The following is an 11792-nucleotide window of genomic DNA, read 5'->3' as shown; positions in this document are numbered from 1 at the left end:
AATGTAGTTAGAGGACACACAACATCCCTGTATAAGATGTAAGGTAAGTAAACAAAAATGATTCGTGACTTGAAATAACGCAACGGAGAATATAAGAGGAAAGATCTTCCGACTGCCGACTCGGCTGACAGTTGCAAGGACACAAATAACAACAATACTCGAAGGCATCTTAAAAGACAAAACAATTAGAATAGGCGACGTTTCGGGGAACGACCCCTAATTATAGACATTTATTTGGAGATGTTGCATTGGCAGTGGGTCCACAAGAAGACACCATCCAACAAAAACACATCAACACATTCGTAAAATAACACTGACACTCAAACAATAAAATTAGGTGACGTTTCAGGCAATCGCCCTGCGTCATAGCGCATGAATCAACGATGTTAATACTTTCGTGACTGCAGGGATTCATATTATTGGTTCTTTCGGTAAAGTCACGTACAAGGGAAATAATAAAATAATATAAATATAAAAACAATAAAAAGTTCTCACGACGTTTCGACTGCAACAAAAGCAATCATCATCAGGTGTGAAATCCACAGCAAGAAAATATTTCTATTATTTTATTATTTCCCTTCTACGTGACTTTACCGAAAGAACCAAGAATATGATGTTAATACCAGAGGTGTGGACTCGAGTCATGTGACTTGGACTCGAGTCAGACTCGAGTCATGAATTTGATGACTTGCGACTCGACTTGGACTTGCATAACAATGACTTTGTCCCACCTATGAGATGTGGACTCGAGTCATGTGACTTGGACTCGAGTCAGACTCGAGTCATGAATTTGATGACTTGCGACTCGACTTGGACTTGCATAACAATGACTTTGTCCCACCTCTGGTTAATACTATTAATAATACTGAATATCCGGTTAGCGTGCATAAAGTATATGTGTAAACGCATATTGGTCGCTAAGGACCTGCTGTTATATAATGGTTACATCATGATATAAAACCACACGCCGCGTCTTCTCTCAACTCTCTTCACCAGACGCTGCCCTCTATCCCTCTCCTGCTGCTACTGCTGCCCTCTTACGCTGCCCCAGGGTCGCTCACAGCAGCACAGCCACCAACACTTTTACTGTCACCACCATATCACTGATAGCATCACCACAATCGCCACCTCAAACCACTTCTTTTTTCACCCGTCACCACCATCATTATTACCACCAACATAACTACCACACCAACATAACCACCCATCATTACCACGCACCATCATTAACCACCATGAACATGAACATCTCCCCCCACGATTTTCCGATGTTTTGACATCGTCGATGGCGCAAAAACCGTCCCCGGACATTGTGGGTGGGTGTTGCCGCCTATGATTGTATGACGTGGGTGGAACGATCTTAGACTGCAAACATGTTCGCTATTTGTGGGGAACGTTGTTCATTTCTGGGTTTGTAAAAAAAAAATGTGAGCGACCAAAAACATGGCAAAAAAATGGAGTCTCGTGAGCAACTTGTTATCGAAGCTGTCGGTGGAATATAAAATACATTTTCCATTCCTTCAACAGAGCTGATTTATATATATCTAAAAAAAATATTCAAGTTAGTTAGAACCAGTCAAGAGATAACGATGCGTACGTTTTTTTTTCGGTAGCGAACAGAGCCTCGGTGTATTTCCCTGAACTTGCAGGGACAGCGGTAAATTCCCCAACAGGGCATTCATTCTTGTGACCCTGTGACCTGGTGAGACATTGTCACCAAAGTGATCTGATGGAAGAGTGACCTGGGTCACAAGGTCAAGAGTAACCTAGGCCACCAAACGACACTTACCTGGGTCTCTTGCATTAACACATGGTTAAACATAATACACTTTGAAGCTTGAATTCATGTTATTTTTTTTTATAAATACGTCGACCCCTTATGAGCTACATAATTGTCTCAAACTATCATATTTACAGTCCTAATAACAGCTAATCCACTGCTGGATGAAGGCATTCCCACACCATGACCACACTTCACAATGCTGGTCACTGTGGGTTGGTAGATTAGGGGAAGGGCGTGATGGTTAACCATGAACAGGAATCAAAAACAGATCATCGGCTTCACGGAATATTGCAGAAATTAAGTAACTGACCAATACATGCGCTTTTGGAACCAATTATTGTTACAGTACAGACCGAATAGACGACTGCTGTATATTTGTATGGTGCATGTTTTTACTGTGGTCGCGTGGTTTTTTCTCCGGGTCATCCAGTTTTTCCCTCGGCATTTAGCATCATGCCTTTAGAGTTTTTGGATGCTATACATTTCCACATGATAAGCCACTTCGTCGGGTTATCATTCGTGGCCAGGTCGCTTCTGAAAAAGAGCTCTATAGCTCAGTGGGTCTTACCTGGTTAAAATAAAAACGATTGTTTAGTTTAGTAATTAGTGCAAACCTTGCACAGGGCTTCAACCTGATTGCTTCTCATCCGCAGGGTGTGACCTTCTAAAGGCAGATGCACAGCGATACGACAAACAACGTAGCTGTAGTAGCTACCCTCCTATGACTCTGTGTCCCCGCGGGCTGTCCAACACGAGTTTGAAACTTCGTTAATGATTACAAAAACTGACACCTTTATACAAGGCATCATGTTTGCAATAACCACAACACAAGCAGTCAACATGCAAACAAAAAGAAACATGCTTACCCTGAGCTCTCAATACTCTGATAGTGCGCTGTTTTTGAGTTGTACGCCTTTTGGCGTCATCTGGTCCAACACCAATGGAGACTAGGCTCTAAGAAAAGCTGTCTCGGGTGTGGACCAATCAACTTCAAGGACAGTGCATATCATTATCATTATCAGAGTTCATATTCTTAGGTTTTTTCGGAAACGTCACGTAGGTAAAACATCAAAATTAATAAAAATAAAATAAAACAAAAATCACGACGTTTCGGAGGCAACACAAGTCTCCGTCATCAGGTGGGACCGTCACAGCCCACCTGATGACGGAGACTTGTGTTGCCTCCGAAACGTCGTGATTTTTATTTTATTTTTTATTAATTTTGATGTTTTACCTACGTGACTTTATCGAAAAACCTAAGAATATGAATCCTTGCAGTCACGAAAGCTTCAAATCTAGAATTATCAGAGTTGTTTATTTTTGTTTGCATTTAGACTGCTTGTGTTGTGGTTATTGCAAACATGATGCCTTGTATAAATATGTCAGTTTTTGTACCAGTTGAAAGGGTAAAATCACTATATTCGTTAATGAGGTTTCAAAAAGAAAATTATTTTAAAGGTACGGTCATTGCGACACTCAAGTGCCATCATAGCGATGTCACAACAATTTCGTAGAAGACGCCAGTTCTGTCCTCCTTAGCGGCCACCCATACTACACGTGCTCCTCCTGCGCCATCATGACTCGCGTCTCGTCATCGCCGCTGCCCTCCAAGTTACCGCTGGAATTACTGCCGACGACGTTAGTTCTGAGGTTAGCGTCTGCGCGCAACTGCATCGTGCGTCCCCTCCTGAGGTCCTGTCCAAAGTCGTCCTGCTCGAGTTCTCTGAACGCGTTCTCGATGGCAGCGACGAGCGAGCGCCTGACCTGCGTCTTGAGACGCGAGCCGCTGAACACGTAGAGGATCGGGTTGACGCAGCTGTTGATGACCATCAGGTTCTTGACAATGGGAAAAGCCGTTCCCGTCACTCGGACCATCTCGTGGTCTCTATGAACGTACGAGATGGCCCTTAGCAGTACCATGGAGTTGTACGGCGCCCAGCAGACGAAGAATGCCACCACCACGGCCACGATGATTCTGAGCGAGTTGCCGCGACGCGCCTTGTCTACGCGCCGCACCCTCGCCCCGATGCGACAGTAGCAGAAGATCATGGCGGCGTACGGAACGGCGAAGCTCAGCACGAATCGACTTATTTTCATGGCCGTGCCCCACCGCGCCTGCACGTCAAAGTCTTCGCCGTAGCTGTTGTAGCAGGCCACGAAGCCCTCGTTTGTCCATCGCGTTGTGCGGAAGATGAGAGGCGGCAGGCTCAGCAGCAGGGCGAGGAGCCACACGGCCAGGCAGAGCCACCGGGCCACGCGCAGGCGACGCAGGGGCAGCGAGGACACGGGGTGCAGCAGAGCGGCGTAGCGGTCGAGGCTGATGAGCGTCAAGAAGTAGACGCTGGCGTTCATGTTCACGACGAAGGCATACGTGTGAAGCTTGCACGCGGCCGTGCCCATCGCCCAGTGCGAGTCCATAGCGATGGGGGCAATGACCACGGGGATCTGCAGCACCAAGATGAAGTCGGCGATGGACAGGTGCAGGAAGAAGAGGGTCACCACCGTGCGCTTCATCTTGAAGCCCAGGATCCAGATGACCAAGAAGTTGCCGATGCTGCCCAGGACGAAGACGATGGTCAAGATGGTTATGGACGCGTGCGTGAAGCGGCGGCGGCCGAGGAACGTTGTCGGGGGACCGGTTGTGCTGTCGGACAGCCACGGGAGAATGGTCTTGGAGTAGTGCCAGGCGGTGGAGTTCCAAACAGGGGATAAGTTGGCAGAAGGTGTCGGGGAGAATGAAGAGCTGGGGAGATTGGTGGCCGTGGCCATTCTGACGGGAAGAACGATGATGTCGAAGTTCTGAATGAGATCATCACTATCATCATCATCATATTAATAAATCGTCATCATCACGCGCATCACTTTTGTCAACCTACTGCTGTATGTGGGCCTTCCCTTACTGTATGGATCATGAGGTCAGTTGACCATACTTCACCACGCTGATTAGTGCAGGTTGGTGATTGAGCTGAGTTGTCAACGTCCTCTGTCACCCACCGCGTGTCCCTCACAGCTCTATGAAGATCTGCACTGTGCATGGCGGTTTAACCAAACTAACTCACTAGTTTTTTTTTCAGAAGCGACCTGGCCACAAATGATAGCTCAACGAAGTTGGCTTATCATGTGAACATTTATAGCAGCCAAATACGATTCTAAATGTGGAGAAAAAAACCGGAGGACCCGGAGAAAAATCCACGCGACCACGGGGAGAGAGAGTGAGACACCGCATACTTCAAATATCCAGCAGCAGGCGTAAGGGTCGGGATTGCACCCACGCCCTCCTGTATACCAGGCGAGGTAGTTGACATCTCCTCGCCACTGTAGCGCCCCTGATGAGTTACTGTTTTTGTGTGTTAGTTTGTTGTCCATCCCCCACCTCCGATTAGCACGTACGGTGCGAGAGAAGTTCAAGATACAGACTTTGCTCAAACGTACCTGTCCGTCGATTTTCACCCTTCTCCTCTCTGCCTCTCAGTCTGGTAGAGAGTCTCAGGTCACGCCTCTGCTGCTCTTACTTCCCCTCTCTTTCTCACAAGAGCCCTCCTTTCTCCCCCCCCCCGCCCCCCACCATGCTTCCTCTATCTCAACGTCCATTATCTTCATCAACCCATCTGCCGTCAATACCGCAACTTCTCCCTGCGAGTATTGGTTGTGACAAATCCGGTGAAGTTGCAAAATTCACGGCTTACGCAAACAGCCACAATCACATTTAATACTCATGTTGAGGATGATGGCGTTGATACTTCAACTGCAACTTAGATGCATTCATAAAACATATGCTCAGCTATTGCAATAAACTCAATGCAAATATCGCAAAGAACTCGTATGCGTAGCAGGGGATAAAATGGTGAGATCAGATTAAGTATGCGTGTGAGTGAAATTAATTATGGGATTGCGGAACCATGATGGACGATGTCCTGGGGTGTGCTGACCACCATCCAGCAATTGATAGAACATGGCAGATGATGATCATAATGCCGCACCTCCGATGAGCACGGCTGGCTACGTACGGTGCGAGAGAAGTTCAACATACACAGACATACCGTGAAAAAGGAGCTGCATAGGTAATCGGATTCCTCCAGGACATATACATATTCAGATTCTGACATGCATGATTGATAAATCATAACGAGTCATGATGATGGCGACGATCAAAGTGATGTTTGATGAAACTCACGAATAATGATGATCCAGCGTTTGGCTTTTGCTCGAAAGTCACAGGGCGGCTTCTCAACAATAACAACAACAACAATCCCCTGGAATTTGTCAACGATCTCAGCTCACAGCGCGTCATAATTTGGTGTCGCTGAGACAACAACGGGGTAATCTCTCAACGGGGTGGTTGTAAGATCTGCGGGGCCGGCTTGCAGTGGGATCACGGCTCTGTCATTCGGGATCTCTCCGTTCACGTAACGTCGAGAGAGATAGAGAGAGAGCGCGCCTCGTGTACGGCTGGAGTTGGAGTCGATGGCGGATCGGTTCGTGTGCAAGGGTGAGAAAGCCTCATCGCCGCGTCGCACATCGTCAAGAAGATGCGATGGCGTGCGTTGCGGTGGGGTGGTTCGGATAGCATTTACATTTATTCTAATGACCAATTCATTGGCTATCGGGACACAAATCCTCGAGCCCGATTGTTGACTAATCGGTGCTTAAACCTCATTTAGTCTCATCAGCAGGTTGCAGCCTCCTCTGGGCAGATGTAACCCACGAACCACTCATTGCACCGCCCCCCCCACTTATTGCACCCCCCCCCCCACTCATTGCACCCCCCCACTCATTGCACCCCCCCCCCACTTATTGCACCCCCCCCCCCCACTCATTGCACCTCCCCCACTCAATGCACCCCCCCCACTCATTGCACTCCCCCCCACTCATTGCCCCCCCCACTCAATGCACCCCCCCCCACTCATTGCACCCCCCCCACTCATTGCCCCCCACTCAATGCACCCCCCCCACTCATTGCACCCCCCCCCACTCATTGCACCCCCCCCCCCACTCATTGCACCCTCCCCCACTCATTGCACCGCCCCCACTCATTGCACCCCCCCCCCACTCATTGCACCCCCCCCCCACTCATTGCACCCCCCCACTCATTGCACCCCCCCCCCACTCATTGCACCCCCCCCCCCCACTCAATACACCCCCCCCCCCCCACTCAATACACATCCCCCCCCACTCATTGCACCCCCCATTCATTGCACCCCCCCATTCATTGCGTGTCGCGTCCCCGTGGCCACCCCTACACCTGCGCCTCCTGCACCAGGGCAACGGTCGCCACGTGACCGTGGCTGCCCTCCAGGTTGCCACTGGTGTTGCTGCTGAGGTTGCTGCTGAGGTTGGTGACATCCCGCGACTGCGCCTTGGATCCGCTCCCGCTGTCCTGCCCCGAATCCAACGTCTCGTGGTCTCTGAACGCGTTCTCGATGGCAGCGACGAGCGAGCGCCTGAACTGGGTTTTGAGATGCGAGCCGCTGAACACGTAGAGGATCGGGTTGATGCAGCTGTTGAAGTACACTAGACCCGCCACCACAGGATAGGCTTTTTGTGACGTCTCAAACATCTCATCATCGTCCTGAACGTAGGAGGCGGCTTCCAGCAGTCCGATGGCGTGGTACGGCGCCCAGCAGATGAAGAAGACCACGACCACGGACACGATGATTCTGAGCGAGTTGCCGCGACGCGTCTTGTCTACGTGCCGCAGCCTCGCCCCGATGCGACAGTAGCAGAAGATCATGACGGCGTACGGAATGGCGAAGCCCAGGACAAACCGACAGATGTTCACGGCCGTGATGTTCCACGTCTGCTCTTCGAAGCTTTCACCGTAGCCATTGTAGCAGAATATGACGCCGCTGTCCTCAATCGTCGTGCGGAAGATGAGAGACGGGAGACTCAGCAGCAGGGCGAGGAGCCACACGGCCAGGCAGAGCCACCGGGCCAAGCGCAGGCGACGCAGGGGCAGCGAGGACACGGGGTGCAGCAGAGCGGCGTAGCGGTCGACGCTGATGAGCGTCAAGAAGTAGACGCTGGCGTTCATGTTCACGAAGTTACCGAACGAGATCATCTTGCACATGGCCATTCCCATCGCCCAGTGCCCGTTCATGGCCCCGTGGGCAACGACCACGGGGATCTGCATCACTAAGATGAAGTCGGCGATGGACAGGTGCAGGAAGAAGAGGGTCACCACCGTGCGCTTCATCTTGAAGCCCAGGATCCAGATGACCAAGAAGTTGCCGACGCTGCCCAGGACGAAGACGATGGTGAAGACGATTATGGACGCGTACTTTACGGTGTCGTTGGAGGTGTTTGGGGCCTCGTCGTCCGTGATGTTGGTGAGCCATGCCAGAGTGGTTTGGGAGGACACCCAAGTGGTGGTGTTCCACACAGGGGCCTCGTTGGACTGCGCTGTTGGATAGGAGGAGGAGCTGGGGAGGTGGGGGGTGATGGTAGACATTGTGATTGGAAGTGCGATGTGCGCTCTGCGGGAGATAATCATAAAAAAATATGATCAGAAAGATGTAACGCTTTGTCATTAGACCTCTTTTGCCAGTACCAAAGTATAATAATAGGGGTTTTCCCCTTTTTTCTGGCAACAAAACTGAAACCTTTTTACAAGGATTCATGTCTGCATTAGCCACAATACTTGCAGTCAAAATGCAAACAAAAAACATACTATGATAATATATGCATTGTCCTTGAAACTGATTGGTCCACACCAAGGGACGGTTTTCTTTTGAGCCTCGACCCAATTGGTGCTCGACCAGAGGACGCCAAAAGGCCTACAGCTCAAAGACAATGCAAACCCTATTATTATACTTTGGTACTGGCAAAGGAGGTCTTATGATGTAGATGCTCACCCCGAGCCCTCATTACTTTGATAGTGCATTGCCTTTGAGCTGTACGCCTTTTGGCGTCCTCTGGTCGAGCACCAATTGGGTCGAGGCTCAAAAGAAAGCTGTCTCTGGTGTGGACCAATCAGTTGCAAGGACAATGCATATATTATCATAGTATGTTTTTTGTTTGCAATTTGACTGCAAATATTGTGCAAGTATTGTGCAGACATGAGTTTTGTTGCCAGACAAAAAGGGGAAACCCCCTATTGTTATGTAACGCTTTGGTTTGAGAAACACGCGTTTGGCTGCAATAGATTTCCACGTGAAAAGCCACTTCGTTGAGCAATCATTTGTGGCTAGGTCGCTTCTGAAACAGATCTATATAGCTCGGTGGGCCTTATCTGATAAAATAAAATAATAATTTGTTTAGTTTGTTTGGGAGAAGGTTTCGGGGGGGCTGCCACGGCGTGATGGTTAGCACACCGCAACCTCTCTGTTCACCAACGAGTATAAATCGACACACCACAGTTGGTCGACTGGTAGGCTAGCGCGTGGTGGAGTAAAGTGTGGGTATGCCCACCTCATTCCGAGGCGTATGATTAGCGCCGAAGAGCGGAGGAAAAAAACAACCCCTCTCTCTAACCTCTTCTCGTCAAGGCCCCCGTCCGCCAGCAGCGTCGTGAGCAAGCTGTTGCGGGGCTGCGCCTAGCTCAGCGCGTGAAAACCATGGACCACTTCCCCCCCCCCCCCCCACATTTCCATGAGAACGTCTTGGCTGTACACCGGTGGTGTGCGGCAACAAAAATTAAAATGTTCGCAACAATTATCTACGTCTTATCCTGCGATTCGTAACCGCGGTCATAAAATCCTGTTGGGTGGTGGTGGTGGCAAGTCTCAGTAGACTGAATAAACCCTCGAATCGCGTCAAACTTGGCGACGGAGAGACAATTGAAGGCTGATAAACAGATTTGCTGATTCAAATTTGGATTTTGCACTGTTTTAAGAGGACCCGTTGTGGCGTTATGCAGCACCGGTGTACCGCCAACACGTCCATTCATAGTGCGTACAAAACATCTTACGCATATACATACGAGGTTTTTTTTTTGCTTAAAAAATGACTTCAAGCGAATATATAAATATGTACTCTATTATGAAAGTCACGATTTTGGTTAACGAATTAATCGAACGATCGAAAGCAGATCATTCCGCTCGCGATACGTGCGGAGAAATATTCGCTGGAGAGATCGACCGCCGCTGTGTTTGGCGAGGTCATTCGTTTCGCTACGAACGCCGTCACCCGGCGACGGCCCATCATCAGTGGCGAAGTGACATCCGAACCAATCCTGGCCTCCAACCCACACCACTGGAGCACGTTCGAGCAATCCCCCAAACTGGCACGGCGTGTTTCGATTTAAAGCTTTCGTGACTGCAGGGATTAATCTTCTTGGTTCTTTCGGTAAAGTCACGTAGAAGGGAAATAATAAAATAATAAAAATAAAACATAATAAAATAATTCTCACGACGTTTCGGCCACAACGCAAGCAGCCGTCCTCAGGACGGCGTCTTTCCGACCGACCTGTTCTTCACCTGAGGACGGCTGCTTGCGTTGTGGCCGAAACGTCGTGAGCATTATTTTATAATGTTTTATTTTTATTATTTAATTATTTCCCTTCTACGTTACTTTACCGAAAGAACCAAGAAGATGGCACGGCGTGATTAGAGACGTCCATCCAGAAGTTAAAGTAAGGGCTGTGGTTGTCCCACCTGATGACGATTGCTGGTGTTGCGATCGTAACGTCGTGATCTATTATTTTTCCACCCACGTGACTTTACCGAAAGAACCAAAGAGTATGGATTCCTGCAGTCACGAAAGCTTCAAATCAAGATTAAGGGCTGTAAATGATTGGTATGCAGGGTGCACGCCTTACACCTTTCCGATCTCGTCAAGGGACAAAAACCATCACGCGTACTCCGGCCATCCTCTCAGCAGCAGCAGCGGCGGCTTTTGGCGATGGCCATCGAACAAAGACGGCGATCAGCGCATCGCGCGGCGCTTTCAGATGCGCTACTGTGGCCCTCTGAAACGATCTTCCTTCCGATATTAGGATGCCACTAAGAGCTAGGCACTTTTAAATCGACAAAATTGGCGAACTCGTTTCTTTGAAACTTTTTTTTTTGCGTTTTGTTTGTTGTCCCTTCCCCAGCACCTCCGATTAATCACAGTTGGCTACGTACGGTGGTAAAGAAGTTCAACATGCATACTTTGCACTTACCCGTGCGCGGTGTGCGTCCTTTCTTTAAATCCTTGCCGGCGACTCGCTCCGCATCAAACTCGCTCGCTCGCTCTCTCGCTCCCACTCGACGAGGGGTTCCTTCCCCTGTCGTCTACTACTCGTCCCCCCTCCTCCAGCCGTGGGTTTTATCGCAACGGAGTCGGTTTCTCCTTGGGCCAATCTACTGCCTCTTGTTACAACAGCGGATGTCTTTCCGTGTCGTGATTGCGGTTACGCGAGACCGAGTACGCCGGAGGTGACACCGGCGGTCGTAACAATGACGCCAATGATGATGTTGCAATAAAAGATAATCATTATATATTTTTAAATGTCTCATAACAACATTGTTTATTGTTACGAATATAGAAGCCGTTGCTCGGCAACGGAAAATAAGGAGAACGATTGTCAATTTCAAACTCATCTCACAATACCCCTATTATCGGAGCGCTCAAAGTAATCTCTTGTTATGTAATAATACAAGTGCAAGAAAATATATATGTAGTTTTTTTAATATCCTCTAAGTGCAACGAATATTTCTGGCGGAAGAATTACATCCATTCGATTAGCACCTCCGATTAGCACGTTTGGCTAGGGTACGGTGCGAAAGAAGTTCCACACACACGCGTTAAAGCATCAATACGGAGGACACATTGAAAGGTTAGATGGCTTTTAAATGAACCGCGGTCAGTCTTCTGTACACTCCCACCTCTTTTAGTGTAGCTATCCATCAGACATATCTCTCTCAAACGTCTTCCACCGTTTCGTTGGCAATGGCCCACAGCGGCCACTCGCAACAGTTGTTATTGTCGGGGTGGTGAGGAGCCCAGCCAGCCATCAGCCAGGACACTCGAGGCATATATTTAAAATGATCAATGAAGCTTCAAACTTTGCGGTAAAAATCCTGAGAAG

The 11792-nt window shown here is 49.0% G+C and overlaps 2 protein-coding genes across 3 annotated transcripts; both read right to left on the bottom strand.

Moving 5' to 3' along the window:
• Positions 1-1584: 1584 nt before the first annotated feature.
• Positions 1585-6504, bottom strand: LOC144719356 (C3a anaphylatoxin chemotactic receptor-like). The gene is made up of 2 exons (XM_078595218.1): positions 5216-6504; positions 1585-4553 (listed from the first exon to the last, which is right to left on the bottom strand). The coding sequence occupies exon 2, from the start codon at positions 4550-4552 to the stop codon at positions 3335-3337; it is 1218 nt and encodes a 405-aa protein (XP_078451344.1). The 5' UTR covers position 4553; positions 5216-6504; the 3' UTR covers positions 1585-3334.
• Positions 6505-6972: 468 nt separating this feature from the next.
• LOC144719671 (C3a anaphylatoxin chemotactic receptor-like) lies at positions 6973-11040 on the bottom strand. 2 transcript variants are annotated; one of them, XM_078595808.1, is made up of 2 exons: positions 10873-11040; positions 6973-8256 (listed from the first exon to the last, which is right to left on the bottom strand). In XM_078595808.1, the coding sequence occupies exon 2, from the start codon at positions 8229-8231 to the stop codon at positions 7020-7022; it is 1212 nt and encodes a 403-aa protein (XP_078451934.1). In that variant the 5' UTR covers positions 8232-8256; positions 10873-11040; the 3' UTR covers positions 6973-7019. The 2 variants fall into 2 exon arrangements, with proteins under 2 accessions (XP_078451934.1, XP_078451933.1); XM_078595807.1 differs by having other exon boundaries at positions 10884-11039.
• Between the last annotated feature and the right edge of the window lie 752 nt (positions 11041-11792).

This window comes from Lampetra planeri, chromosome 6, assembly GCF_965212315.1.
Source record: "Lampetra planeri chromosome 6, kcLamPlan1.2.h2, whole genome shotgun sequence".
NCBI lineage: Eukaryota > Metazoa > Chordata > Hyperoartia > Petromyzontiformes > Petromyzontidae > Lampetra > Lampetra planeri.
Note: the sequence above shows the minus strand (reverse complement) of the source record. Positions and strands in the feature narration are given on the sequence as shown.

Coding starts and splice junctions, on each gene's coding strand:
- LOC144719356 (XM_078595218.1), bottom strand. CDS start 4,552: ATGGCCACGGCCACCAATCTCCCCAGCTCTTCATTCTCCCCGACACCT.
- LOC144719671 (XM_078595808.1), bottom strand. CDS start 8,231: ATGTCTACCATCACCCCCCACCTCCCCAGCTCCTCCTCCTATCCAACA.